The following is a 13,996-nucleotide window of genomic DNA, read 5'->3' as shown; positions in this document are numbered from 1 at the left end:
CGGAGGGGGCCTGGCGGGAGGGGCGCGCGCAGCCGCTGCTCGCCCCGATGCCGGCGGGCACCGAGCAGCCGGGGGTTGGGGGGCAGCAGCCACCCGCGCAGGGCCCCGCTGTGGATAGGACGCTGTCTTCGGGCCGCCGCCGCACGGTACCGGCCGCCGCTGAGCAGGGGGAGGACTCCGGTGGCAGCCGAGTGCTGAGGGGCGGCCGGGAGCGGGGCCGGGCCGTCGCCGCCTCCCGCCGCCGTAAGGCCGAGTATCCCCGGCGTCGGCGGAGCAGCCCTGGGGCCCAGTCCGCCGCTGAGACGCCGCCCGTGGCCAGGAAGGCCTCCCGGGCCGGGTGAGTGTCTTGCGGGTCTCGGAGTGGGGGGGCTGGTGGGTAGCCTTGGTACCGCTCTGTGGGCCGCTAGTGCCGCGGAGTGCCCCGCACCTCCGCCTCTTTGTTCCAGGCCGAGCCGGAGCTGGCCCTGCCGGTTTCTGCCTAGGAAAGGCCGTATCCCTGGCGCTGCCCGCCCCTGGCTGTCCTGGTAGTCCTGCCTCCGATTGTCAGCGGGACCCCCGGTGCGGGCCCCTGCCGCGGGGACAGGTGCCGCCTTTCGGGAGCTCCTCGGCTCTGGCTTGTTAAGGCTTCGGGTGGCAAAAGTTTCGAGCAGGAGGGCTCGGGGGTGTGTTCCCGGGAGGGCTTCACCCCACGTCGCTGCTGGGCTATTTCTGGAATATGAACCTGGCTACATGTGCCCTGGGAGCTCTTGGTAACATCGTTGAGCTGTCCCGCTATAATGTTAAGGCTCCTCTGATATGGGCGTAACTATTACGGACTGGACTAGACTTCTACTGGTGCAGTATTATAGTTCACCAAAGCTTCCTCTGGAGGAAACAAGCTGTGTATAAGGGTCTGAAACCAGCAATTTGAGATCAAGAAAGTGGGTCTGGACGCAGTTGTAATTAGGCTCATGCAGTTACTCTTTCTGCCACCGTGACAGAGAAGCTGTCTCTTATGTTTGCCTTTTGTTTTATTTCAGGTGCACAGATAAAGTAACTGTTAAAGGTAAGAAGTGAATTTTTTAATCGGTTCTGTTCCATCCAGAAAGTCGGGGCTTTCCCACGAAGGGAGCCAAACATCTGTTGGACCTTCCTTTAAGACTTATTTTGTTGTTTGATGACATGCAGTTTCTTTCCAAGGTTTCTCTGAAGAACTCCAATAAGCTGCTGCTGCTGTTCACATGTGCTCAACATGCACAAACCTACTCTTCCAAGTAACCACTAGGGTATAACTTCTCTGTCAGAAGCTGAGACCATACTGTGCTTGCATCTGTTCTGCTGCTGTCACAAAAATACAGGTGTAGGTCCTCAAGAGATGTGAGAAAGATACGTGTAAATAAGAGCATCCAAATAGTTATGTGTGTCCTTTTCTAGGTTTAGGAGGTGGTGAATTTTTTATGCTTATGTTTTCAGAGGTGAAAGAGAAAAATTTTGAAGAGGAAACAATAGTAGCTTAATGGGTGTAATGGAGAACGTTTCCACTGTGGGGGAGCTGCCACCAGGAGCAGAACTTTCTTCTTCCAGTGTGAATTGCATTAACTCTGTACATCTATTTGAGATTTTCTTTTACAAAGAAGTGTTAAAGAGCTTTGATTCTTACCCCCTGATGACTTCTGAAACAGTTCCAAGTAAATGGCTTTGTGTAGCAGTGGTATTAGGGACTTGTCATGGAATGAGAAAGTGAGGAAAGGTCATGCACCTGTGCAAATGAATTCACCTTTCTGCTGGCACTGTTCTGTTCTTGTTTGCAGGCATTTGTCTTGAAGGCTGCCTTTATTCTTGGAATTTTATAACTCTCTTAACTTTACTCCTACAGATCTATAGCTTTATTCCAGCTGAGTTTTGAAACCTGTGACAGTTCTAGCTGGCAAGATGTATTTTTGCAGACCAAAGCAGAATTAACCAACGTGTATTTAGTACAGATACCATCTGTGCGAGGGCCATATTTTCATGGTGATTCTCAGTGTTTTGGATACCCATAGACAGAAATGTTTACATAGCAGTGGTGAAGACAGTCAGAATAGTCCCATTTTCTTGGGACTTGCTTGGGATTGGCAAATGCCAGTTTGAAACTTAACAAGTTTGGTGGTTCTCTATCCAATAGCTGCTTTTGACTTCAGCTTTGGCTATTGAGAGATTCATCTGTCCTTCAATGTGAGTGTGGGAAAAGTATTTATTACATTTCTTGGCATGTTTTTTTATGATTAGACTTCCAGTCAAAGCAGATGGCATGAACATTTTCATGGAAATTTGCAATGAAAAATGATGTCTTCTAGTCCAAAGGAAATCTGCCTTGGTGATTTTTCATTTGTTTGTTTTTCAGTCTTTAAAAACACAGAAGCGAGAAAGCTGCACTTCTGTGTCCCAGCTGTTCACTGGGTGAAATCCTTGCTGCACACTTTGCTATGTTGTGGGAGACCTGGAAACAGACTGACTAAAATGTCTTCTTCAGATCATGCTGTGCACAGGAGAGGAGCTTTCCTTCTGCCTGTTTGGCAGTCAGCATAAATTACTTGAAGAAACTGAAGGAAACTGCAGCTTTCCTTGCACAGCAGGGGTTTTGATAGCTAGGAATCCTCTGTCATTCTGTAAGGTAAAATAACATTTATCACTGCACCTCTGGGTGGAGCTGGATTGAGGACAAAATCCAGTAAAACTGGAGTGGTTCTGATGAAGTCTTTGAATTCAGTACTAGCTTTTACTGGCATGAGAATGACAAGATTTAATTCTGTATGGTTATTGGCATGATACTATAATCCCTCACTATAAAATACTAAATCCAGTTTAGAATATTAAATTTGCACCAGCTCAGCCATAGCTGTTAGCTTCTGTATAACTGTACCTGGTGACACATCCTGTGTGTCTGTTGGACAAATGTAAAAATTTGCTGTCCCAAGGTTTGTTGCTTTGTGTTTGGAATTATATTTTGAAGTAAAATCACCGGTGTTGCTGTTGGTAAAGAAGGCTTAGAGGTGGTGGGTGCCATCGCATCTCTGTTTGTGCTGTTGGTTATACCAGGCTTGTGCTTAGTGGCAGAGCCCCTGTGTTCTTGTGTTGCCAAAATGTATGTGCTTTGTCTTAGTTGTTTTAGAGCTGCAAGAGGCAAGAAAATTACTTCTCCTGCAGTAAGAAGAAAGAGGGTGGGGCTAGAAGCACTCGTGGGCTAGAGCATGATGGCAGCAGTATTTACGTAGTTCTTCATCAAGTGATTAAGGAAATCATGCACTAGAAAGGGAGCTGTGTGTGGAATAACATCTGTTAGGTACCAACGCATATGGGGAACTACCTTGGTGACTTGTTCCATGATTTTTTCCCCCAGTCTTTCCATATGAGATGGCAGTGATGCACCCTGGGTGGTTGGTGTTATTCTGTGTCCCATATGCACAATTTCACATCTCTTTGGGCCCAGGGAGCCATTTGGGTAGAGGTTTACACAAGAGTTTTTTCCCTGAGGTTTTTTTTTGTTTTTGTTTTTGTTTTTTTTTTTTTGTTTGTTTGTTTTTTTTTGTTTTGTTTTTTTTTTTGTAAGTCTGTGCCACTAAAAAATTAGATATGTTCAATCCCTTATCTGTTATATGGTTGCTATGTTAAATCTGATGTAGATATGTAGATGTAGATATGTTGTGGAGTATTTTAGTAATTGTTTAATAATAATTCAGAGTTAATTTTCCTTTCATTTTATTGTACATGGTGTTTTCTGAAAGTATTTGCTTTGCAGGATTAGTAAGATGCTTTCTAAATCGAAATTTAGAAAATTTCTTGTTAGTGATTGAAAAACTTAATTTTTAGCCGTGGAAAAATTAATTTTTCTACATGTTAAGGATAGAGTGGCCTGAGAATTTGTTAATGTTGTGATGTCAGAAAGAGAGGAATATGTTATTGCAACAAGCTCACCTCTGAGCTGCAGGCTAAAAGGGGGTTAGTAAGTAAGAGTTTGAACATCCGAACAAGTGTGGCGGGTAAAAGCAGACACAGAGTACCAAATAGCTCCCAGTTCTGAGTGTAATTGCGTGGATTTCCAAGCTGCTGGTGTGGCAGGACCGATGCCTGGCAGTGCACCAGTTATAAAAGGGTGGTTTATGCCTAGTCTGCAAGTTTTGCTGTAAGCATCAGAAGCAAGAAGCTCTGCTGAGAACAGCAGTGCTTGGCAGTCAGCAGCACTTGCAAGGTGTCATCTGTAGCAGCATTGCTGCCAAGCACCTTTCCTGTGGGGAGTGGCAGCTCCGGTCTCAATTCTCTGACTGCCTGTTCACCTTTCCCAAAATAGAGAGCAACATCCACTGCATCTGCAAGGTGTTAGGGGAACAGGGAGCAGTGGACATCTTGCATGATCATGCAAGATGAACTGCTACTTCTTCAAGAAGGAAATGCATACTTTCCCTTTCTGCTCTTTGCCATGAGTAATTGATATGTGCCTGGGATTTTGTTTTCCTTCAGTGCTTGGGAAGAAGGTCAGGGAGGTGTTGTCTGTGGGATATGTGAATTTTCTGCTCAGGCCCTTGTTAGCTTGCTGTCCGTTACCCAGACACCTCTTTATCACTTCCAGTATCCAGTGACATGAAAAAGAAGCAGTAAGCACCTTGTTCTCGGAGCAATTCAGTGTAGGGCCAGGGAGTGATATGGCTGTGAAGCATATATGAAGCAAGATATGAAGCAAGAAACACAGCATGAGGAAAAACACAAGTGCCAGTCTCTGTGACTTCCTGTGAATGTGCTGCCTGCAAAGTGGATTCATGATACTAGGAGGAACTGAGACTTGTAAGGGTGAACTTATCTCCTGGTCTGGGAGGCAGTGGACAAGCTTTGGTATTTATACCTTCTGTTACAGTTTGTGGCAATGCTGATATATATAGAAAAATATGATACAGGTTCAGAGAGAGATGCTCTTGCTGGTTTGGTTGACCCCATGGTCAGTGCTCCAGGGGCAGAATGAGAGGGTGGCTGAGGACACAATTCTGCTGCATGTCTGAAACAGGAGTCTGCCTACTAGCACGGTGAGTAAACATGGAGCGCTATTGGGGTAAACTCTGTTAGGAAGTAGAGCAGTGCCCAGAAACTTGGGTTTTGGTTGTCTTAACAATTAAAAGAGCTACAACTTTGTAGCTAATTTCCTCCCAGGTTTCTTTTTCTTGTTCCTTTGGCTAGTGACTGCTGTTTTTTGGACAAATTTTAGGCTTAAAGGACATCTCTTGAGTACCATCATGCAAATCCATACGTCTTGTCTGCCCTAGACGGTGTTCAGTTTAAAGGATATTGGGAAAACTCGGCAGAATGGTGAATGTGCCTCAGAATAAAACCTGTTTATTATTAAGTGACTTGCTTTATTATTAAGTGAAATACTCAAGGTAGGAAGAGTCAAAGGAGCCAAAAGATGGAAAGGATTGGTAGGATGTCCATCACCATTGTTGACACTTGCAATGAACTAGCAGGATATTGGCTTATACACCTTTTAAATGGAGAATTGACTACAGCCATTCTAATCTAAATTTTTTTCTGATGTGTCAGTCTCTAGAGGTTCAAACAGCAGCTTTTTTAGTTGGAAGAGCAGAGCCTGATTCTCTGTAATTGCAATGTTTGTTCCCTTTGTCTTGTTTCTCTTCCTTCTTTATGCCAAATCCTGCTAACTGTGGAGCATGGCTTTCTGTGTGGTGACATTTGTGAGAGAAGAGGGTAATGCAGTGTTCAGCCACAGGGCCTGTGTTTAGCCAGGCACAGAGTGGTACCTGAGACAGGACTGAAAATAACTATATGGTCCCTGTACAATCAGGACAGGTTGGCATCTCCTGACTCCTTCCGCTGCTCATACACAAAGACAGCGACAACTGTGTTCCTGACCTGTCAGAAGTGTGGGGAGGGATCCTCAAACATAATTAAAATCAAAAAACCTCCAGTAACAGGGTTGTGATTACTGCTAATGCCAGGTCAGGCATGTTAGACAAGAAGCAACAGGAGGAGGAAGTACTGCTCTTCCAGCCAATTACTGTCTCTGTATTTAGCACTGTGGTTTATTTCATTCTGGTCTGTTTGTTTATTTTTTGTTTTGTGGTTGTTTTTTTTTCCTGTTTTGCTTTTTTGAGAAGCAGGCTGGATTCATCAGAAAGCTGTTTCTGTGAAGAAGGAAAAAAGGAAACTTGGGTATGGGAGACACAAAATTTATTAAAGATACAGAACTTTTCATTTGCAATTTTAGATTTCAGGTGAAGCCTCGATGAGGGCTGATTTCAGCTGCAAGTGAGGTTGAATACTTCGCAGATAGGAGTTTCCTGCTGCAGCTCTGACCTTTGCATGTGTCCCCCATTGGAAGCATCTAGAATTATAAGGATTTTCAACTAATAGCTCTGTATTGCTTTACAAGTTCTACTGTAAAGTAAATATTTGATGCTTCTCCTGTGGTTGTTTTTTTTTTTTTTGATTGGTTGTGTAGGGTTTTTGGTTTGTTTTTTTTTTAGATAAATAGGTATTCATACCATATAAAAATGAAATGAATCTGCTAGGCAAGCATGCCAAGGTAGAGGAAGGGATAAAAAGGAGGAATCATGAGAAGGGGCTTAATTAGCACCTTCACTTTAGAGAGATGAAGCAAAATTGCCAAGTGGCAATTTTGAGGGGGAGTTTTCTCCAGAATGGTTTCAAGTGTCTTTGGATTTAATTTAGCATTAAAAAAAAAATGAGTATGTCCACAACTAGGATTAAAAATGTAAAGCAGTTTGTTCATTTGAGATCCTCTGAACGAAGAAGCCAAAAAGGTGTAATTCATGCTCTGATGGTGAAGGGGGCTTTATACATGCAAGACATCAGACTTGGTCGCTGTTTTACATTGAAAGTGTAATGTCTCTCATTCTGTATTCTAGTCAGATTTTTTCAGTCAAACGTTGATTATTCCCACCTTGTTAATCAAGGATTGGGGACTGTGTTGTGCAAAGCAGACTACATGCTGGAACTAAAAGGATGATTTCGTTCAAAAAGCTTGATGTGAAATGAGAGATGTCGGGTTGGGAGGGATCTCAGGATGTCTCTGGTCCCACTTGCTGCTTCACACAGGTTCAACACAGAATTTAGATGCCTGCTCAAGCATGTTGACGACCTTCTTGTCATTGATCCAAAACTAAGGAGGGAATCTAAATGTGGTCTAACAAGTGCTGAGTCAAGGGGAGTATCAGTGTCCCCATTTCCTGACTGCTGCTGTGAATGGTGCCCAGGAATCTGTGAACCTTCCTCCCCACCAGGACATGAACCTGATGTGCAGATTGCTCTTTGCTGAGACTCCCAGCCTAGCAGAGCTGCTCTCCAGCTGTCCTTAGAGGGCTGTCCACTGGCTTGGCCAAGAGGTGCTTGATAAACTCCCAGGCATCTCAGGGGGACAGCTCACTGCTGCTCAGCAGCAGAACACCCCCTGAAACAGACAGCGGTGTGTTTGGATGAAAAGGAGCAGGTCAGAGCTTAGCCCAGGGTACAGGCCCTGCAGAGTGCTGCAGGTGGCTTTGTGTACTAGAGTGGTGGCAAACCTGCATGGTGAGCTCAGCCACCTACTTGGAATTAATTTCTTCAGCACATCATTTATGAAATTTCATAAGGTATTTGGGTCCTTTAAGGTCCAGTGTCACAGCAGGCACCAAAAAGTGAAATCAAATGAACTGTTCTGAGGAATTTTCGTTTTTAAGGGATGAACCTCCTCACAGACATAGCCTGTTCTGGTATCTTGACAGAACTTATCTGGAGATGAGCCATCAGCCAAAAAAGAAACCACCTGTAGAAGCTATAAATGAGTAGACCTCAGGCTAACTCTGCTTGTGATGAGTTTTGTTCTAGCGTAAGACCAGAAACATCCTGCTCAGATTCCACAGGTTTATTACCAGGTATATAGTTCTGATTAAATATGTGTTTGGGGGAGTCTCCAGACACTACTTTTAACATGGTCCAACTTTGAAGCTAGTCTTTCACAGAGCTGTTGCTGAGGTTTATGAGTGTCTGTCTCTTAGATCACAGCCAGCAAATAATCATCATCTTAGCCTTGATCAGAGGGAAGTGTGTGCTGTTTTAAAATATTTGTGTCTTTGTTTAGAGGCAATAGGAAATGCTATGAAAATTTTGGATGACGGCTTGCTGAGGTAAAGCCCTGGCATGTTGTTTGCCTTGGCAGAGGCAGCAGTGTCCCTGTCGGAGTAGACAGAGGCAGATGTCAACAAAGAGGAGTGTGCGTTAATAGTAGGATTTATGCTTTTTATTATTGTTACCGTTGAAGAGATTGCAATGTTTTTTTTTCAGATCCCAAAGAAGAGAAGGAAGAGGAGGAAGTTCCCAGCATCCTCAGCCATGGCTCTCCAGTCAGCACGGCCAGGCCCAGCAGGAGCTGGCGCAGCAGCAGGTCAGCCACAGTGGCCCGGCAGCGTGACACCGAGAACTCGCGTGCCTCCAGATCCAAGACGGGTTCCCTGCAGCTTGTCTGCAAGTCAGAGCCAAACGCAGACCAGCTTGAATACGGTATGTGGGAAGCCCTGGCTTGAAAGTTCCTGGAGTTAGTCAGGTCTTGGGAAACTCTGAAGGGAGCTTGGATGTGGGCATAACGTTATGAGCGGTATGGAGTCTGTAGCAGGTATAGGCGTGGTGCTTCTTGATCACAAGTACCTTCTGCCACCAGCACTCCTGGCACTGATTGTTGACAGATGAGCTCACTGCAGTGAACACAAATTGAAACCTAATGGTGACTTTTCCTTTCAGTGGTCACAGAAGAGCACCAGTCTACAGCTGCAGTCAGGTAGGAAATCGATTATTTTGTGGTATTTCTTACTAGTCAGTGTATCAAAAAGGGAAAATAGAGGCCTGATTGTTTTTTTCCCCGCAAAAGTAAGTGCTGCTTTGAAGGGATAGATTTGTGGCATGGATAGTAGCTATGTTCTCAATTAGTCCTGGACCCCTTGCATTTTCACTGTGGGTTCTAGATGGACTGCAGATGTCAGGAAATACTGTGAAGAAGTGGATAGTAAAATCTGGACTGGACATTTCACCTGGTAGCTTTATTCCTTCAGGACCAGAGGCTGTAGTTGGGTGGATTGACAAGAGGAGACTGCTCTGCCTAGCCTGTCTGTTTTGGCTGACATCATGCTCCTTAGTGCAAGCTGTTAGATTTCCTCAGTCATCCTGAATGAGAAAGTGCTGTGTAATACTGACTGCCATTCTAGGGGATGGTGCATGAATATTCTTGCAGTACTGCTTAAGCTATTGCTGCTAAAGTCCTTTTTTCCTTTTTTCCTAGCAGTGATGATGAGGAGATGCTCATCAGTGAGGAAGAAGTTCCCTTCAAAGATGATCCAAGAGATGAAACCTACAAGCCTCATCTGGAGAAGTACATTGGATTACATACTTACTGTGTTTTCAGACCCCCCAAAACTGTGATATCTTGGTTGAATGAGCCCTTGGTTTGAATACAACCCAAAGAACCAGTGCTAGTTGCTAAGGTGGAGCAGCTCCCATTGGACACAGCGTGTTCTAAATGTTGCCTACAGTTCTTCTGTAACAGACTAACTAAAGCCTTTAGAGCCCTGCTGGCTGCCAGGTTCATCCTTAATGCTTGTTCCTATTTCTGCTTGGAGGTGGGATTTGATAAATAGAACTTTGATCCAGTTTTTGCTTATGTCTTTGTAAAAAGCAGACAATGGAAAGAATATTGGAGTAAGGTGGTGTATTTGTATCTTTGTAGGGAAACACCAAAGCAAAGGAGAAAAGCTAGCAAAGTGAAGGAAGAAAAAGAGAAACAGAAAGAGATTAAAGTAGAAGTGAAAGAAGAGAATGAGCTTCAGGAAGATGAAGAACCACCAAGGAAGTGAGTAAAACTCTGCAGTTATATGTAGCAGTATGTGTCATATATTTTGCATTCTTGCTGATATGCAGCGGTGTTTTGCTGTTGGCTTCCCCTCTCCTTCTCTGGGCCTGAAAGATAATAGGACAGAACCTTTTGTTCTGATAAAAGTCTTGCTTTCTAGTATCTTACACACATTCTGCAAGGAAAAATAGAACAGATGGTGTTTTTGTTTAATTTGAGGATTTTTTTTCTCCATACTGGGGTTTAGTCAGCCTACCTGTGTATGGCCACACACTAAAATACTTCAGAGCACTGTTAAAATTTGTTTCGTGGTGTTATGTCTGAAGTGGATTAGAAGACTGTATCAGAGAGTCAGTTTAGGAAAGCAACATCTCTTCTGTTGTGTGCCTAAAGGGAGACATAGCAATACTTTGTATGTGTTGTGTGACAAGTGTCCTCTTTGTGCATTTGGGACTGACACACCAGAGCTCAGGAAAAACAGTTCTGTGTCTTCTCCATTGTTTTGGAGAAATAAACGAACAAATTTTTGCTACTTAATCACCACGAGTGCTTTGAGTGGAGACTCAGAATCTTTTGGTACACTGTCACTGGAACTGCACACCGAAGCTTTCTGGAAATTGGGGTAGAGTGGATATATGTGTCTGTGTCAAAGACATTCTTTTGGGACTGAGTGTATGTGAAAAAATCAGCAGGTTTTGTACTTTAGCTCTTCTGTGAGTAATTGAACAAACGGGGCTCCCTCTGCTGGTCTGCAGCATCGTGCTCCGCACACCTTCCTTTAAATTTCTCACCTTGTTTTGTAAGCCGCTGCAGAGCTGATTTACACTGGACAGCAGAAAGCAGGCAGATATCTTGAGAACTTGTTAATTTTCCTGTTAGAGATGGCTCTCTGAGGCTTGTGGTTGTGATGTTTGGATCAGACACTACTTTTGTGCATAGTAAAGCCTGTGCCTCTTCTGAAGGGGTGGCTTGAATATGGTCTGATCAATAAAGATTTCTCAGCACAGTCTAGAAAAGTTCCATCAGTCTACTCTTAAGTGCCTCTACAGCAAGATGATCAAGCAGGCACAGTGTTCGGGACAGAGCTGTTGCTTGGGAGTGTGCATTGTACTTCATACATTATAAACATAAGTTTGCTGAGACAGAGCATAGATTTTTTTTTTTTGTCTTGAGGTGTATAAATTGCTGGAGTTAAGTCAGAGGACAGCAAAATTGCTGCTGCATCATTAATCCCGTTCTTTCTAATCATGCAGATCGATGTTTTGCACATGGTGTGAAACATTACTCAGCAGATCAGAGGAAGTAGGGTGCACCATCAGTTCTGGGATGTATTGGCAAAATTACGTGCTTATAAAAACTTCATTAGGAAATGGTAAGGGTTGTGAGAGCAAACCATAGAAAGCGTTTATTTCTCAAGAATGTTGCCTTCCTCTGGACCAGCCTCCAGCTTGCACTCAATTGATTTTTCTATATCTGGCAGCTAATGAGGGCATAGCTTGCTAGCTGTCTTCAGCAGAAACTTGGGAGAGTAGAATCTTGTCTGCTGATGGGCAGCCTGGAAAGGGAAGAATTTAATTATAAGGTCACAAATTGGACAGTTACAGGTTTAAAAGAAAACAGAAAGAAGCATACGGTGCCTGGTTGAGAGTTTTTTAAAATAGCCCTTCCTCAGTGCAATGTGGCAAAAGAGTTGGTAGTTTCTAGCTGTTGGGCTGTGTCAGTCTGTTACCTGTTTGCTGGTGTCCGTGCAAGTGTGAGCGGTGGGCTGAAACACATTTGAGCTAGGCAGCTGTCTTCAGAAGTGTTTTGTGTGGTAGACCTAGCAGGTAGTTGTGCAGCTGCAGCCTGACTGTGTTGGCAGCAGCAGGGTGATTTGAGGTCCTCCATGTGACAGCAAATGTCATGCAGAAAAAAGCATCAGCCAGCTATCAGAAACATGGGGATCACAGCTCCACAGGGAGCAATCGTCTGTGTGGTGTAGCAGTCTTACAAAATGCAGGGGCAGTTTGCGTGGAGGCCTTGAGGCCTGGTTACTAAACTTCTTCAGGGAACCTGCTCATCTTATAGGAGTGTTTCCTTAGAAACTTCAGGTGTTTTGAGTTGCCAGGGCAGCTGTCTTGCTGGATGCAGTGTGTTACTTTTCAGCCAAAAGCCTAGTGAGTTCTGTAGTATTTCTTATAGCATGCTCCTTCTTGATAGCCTACACTTCAAAAACTCTGCCCTCTTCCAATGTAAAGGAGCTTCTTTCAATTCTATTTCTGTAACCCTGTTACAGGAGGGGAAGAAGGAGAAAGGATGACAAGAGCCCAAGGCTGCCCAAGAGAAGGTAAAGTGTTCCCCTCTACTCAGTTCTGTTCTGAAGATATGCTTCCCCTGTGTCCTATACAGAGCTGTTCATTGTCTCAAAGCCACCCTTCTTGCACGGTATAGAAATCTGCCTGAAAGGGAAGACAAAAAAATAAAATTGCAGCATGCTTTTCCTTTCCTTCTTTTCCTTCCCCCAATAGGTGTGGGTTTAACTTCTTCCAGCTGAACCCTAACACACAAACATCACCCCAGCTTCTGAGTATATCTGTAGCCTGGCATTGCCCAGTGATAGATTCTGAGAATTCGGTATCTCCTGGGGTTTTCCCAGCTCTGGAAAGAACCCTCATGTATTGCAAGAAGTGGAGTGAAATGTCTCTGTCAGCATAGCCCAAGCAAGAGCATTGGGGTGGTAATCCTTTGCTCTCATGAACTGCTGCACTTGCACTCATTTATCTTGCTGCTGCCCTGGGTTCAGATCCATCAGCTAACACCTCTGCCCATTTCCTTATGGATTTCTCAGGAAGAAGCCTCCGATACAATATGTCCGTTGCGAGATGGAAGGCTGTGGCACAGTCTTGGCTCACCCACGTTACCTGCAGGTTGGTTGAGTTTTTTCACTTCCTGCCTGGCATGTGTGAGGGCAGGGAAGGGCTGTTCAGAACAGGCAGCTGATGCTCCTCTGGCACTGAAGCATTCCTTTCTAACATCAGCTGTGGGCAGCTATGTCTCTGTATCTGTCCACATTTCCTTGTCTGTCTGCTCTCAGTGGAGATCACAATCTTAGTGTTTGTGGTACAAGGCTGTCTTGTCAGACATCAGAGTCTGGTGGCCTGATGAAGGGCCATCTGGGATTGGTGTGATTCAGTTGTGCTCTTAGGCATGTAAAGAAAGAGCCTCAACCTTTCACTCTTCCTTTATAGCATCACATAAAGTACCAGCACTTGCTGAAGAAAAAATACGTATGTCCTCATCCCTCCTGTGGTCGGCTCTTCCGACTCCAGAAGCAGCTCCTGCGGCATGCCAAACACCACACAGGTACAGGGAGGTGGGAGATGTGTACAAACACCCCCTTGGGTTAGTGAACAGAGATGTGGGTGGTGTCTGGAAAAGTCCTAGAACTTCAGGGGAGAGTGAAGCCAAGGCAGGTGGCATAGATTTTGCAGCAGTAGGGTATTATTTCCTTCTGGATTACCATATTTAAAGGAAATGAAAGAAACAGGCTGTGGAGCTTTTAATTCCCCCTCTGGCAAGTATCACTCAGGGGTTCTGTAGAGGAACAAATCAAGCCAAGGTGTCTTAAGCTGCCAGTCCTTCAGTATTGGTCAGAATGGGTAATTAGCTCTTAGGAGAGTCTTAACCACTCCTTAACTCTCCAGATCAGCTGCTGCGGTGTATTTTGGGGCACCACCTTCTTTGCTATGCCTCCTAGCCTCTTGGCGCTTCTAGTTCTGCTGCTTCTTGTGGAGCTTTGCCCCCAACATGTGAGAGGTGGGAAAGGGGGCAGGTCTGCTGGAGAATAATGCTCCAACTGGTGTTGCTTTTTAGATCAAAGGGATTACATCTGTGAGTACTGTGCCCGGGCATTCAAGAGTTCTCATAACTTGGCGGTGCACCGAATGATCCATACAGGCGAGAAGCCCTTGCAGTGAGTACCTCTGCTTGTTTATCGCGCTCTTAACTTTGAGAGACCATTTGATACACCGAGGGTGTTCTTGGACTGCACCAAGAGCAGGGTCAGCTCTGAAGTCAGGTCTAGAAGCTGCTCTTGGTGTCCCAGCTCTTTTGAAACACAAACCTGTAGGAACGTTTGAGTTGCCACTTGTCTCACCT

General features: G+C 44.8%; 1 protein-coding gene across 2 annotated transcripts in view; it reads left to right on the top strand.

Annotated features, from left to right (window-relative positions):
* The window catches only part of ZFP91 (ZFP91 zinc finger protein, atypical E3 ubiquitin ligase), a 17,490-nt gene continuing 3,494 nt past the window's right edge, over positions 1 to 13,996 (top strand). The window contains exons 1-10 of one of the 2 annotated variants that reach the window (XM_071762199.1): positions 1 to 337; positions 1,020 to 1,045; positions 8,305 to 8,520; positions 8,758 to 8,794; positions 9,296 to 9,382; positions 9,737 to 9,859; positions 12,135 to 12,185; positions 12,687 to 12,765; positions 13,087 to 13,201; positions 13,712 to 13,811. In XM_071762199.1, the coding sequence (XP_071618300.1) occupies positions 48 to 337; positions 1,020 to 1,045; positions 8,305 to 8,520; positions 8,758 to 8,794; positions 9,296 to 9,382; positions 9,737 to 9,859; positions 12,135 to 12,185; positions 12,687 to 12,765; positions 13,087 to 13,201; positions 13,712 to 13,811 (1,124 nt within the window). In that variant the 5' untranslated portion in view covers positions 1 to 47. Of the gene's footprint in view, positions 338 to 1,019; positions 1,046 to 8,304; positions 8,521 to 8,757; positions 8,795 to 9,292; positions 9,383 to 9,736; positions 9,860 to 12,134; positions 12,186 to 12,686; positions 12,766 to 13,086; positions 13,202 to 13,711; positions 13,812 to 13,996 lie in introns of both variants that reach the window. The other variant, XM_071762198.1, reaches the window with a different exon arrangement.

Source organism: Heliangelus exortis, chromosome 18 (assembly GCF_036169615.1).
Source record: "Heliangelus exortis chromosome 18, bHelExo1.hap1, whole genome shotgun sequence".
Lineage (NCBI taxonomy): Eukaryota > Metazoa > Chordata > Aves > Apodiformes > Trochilidae > Heliangelus > Heliangelus exortis.
Note: the sequence above shows the minus strand (reverse complement) of the source record. Positions and strands in the feature narration are given on the sequence as shown.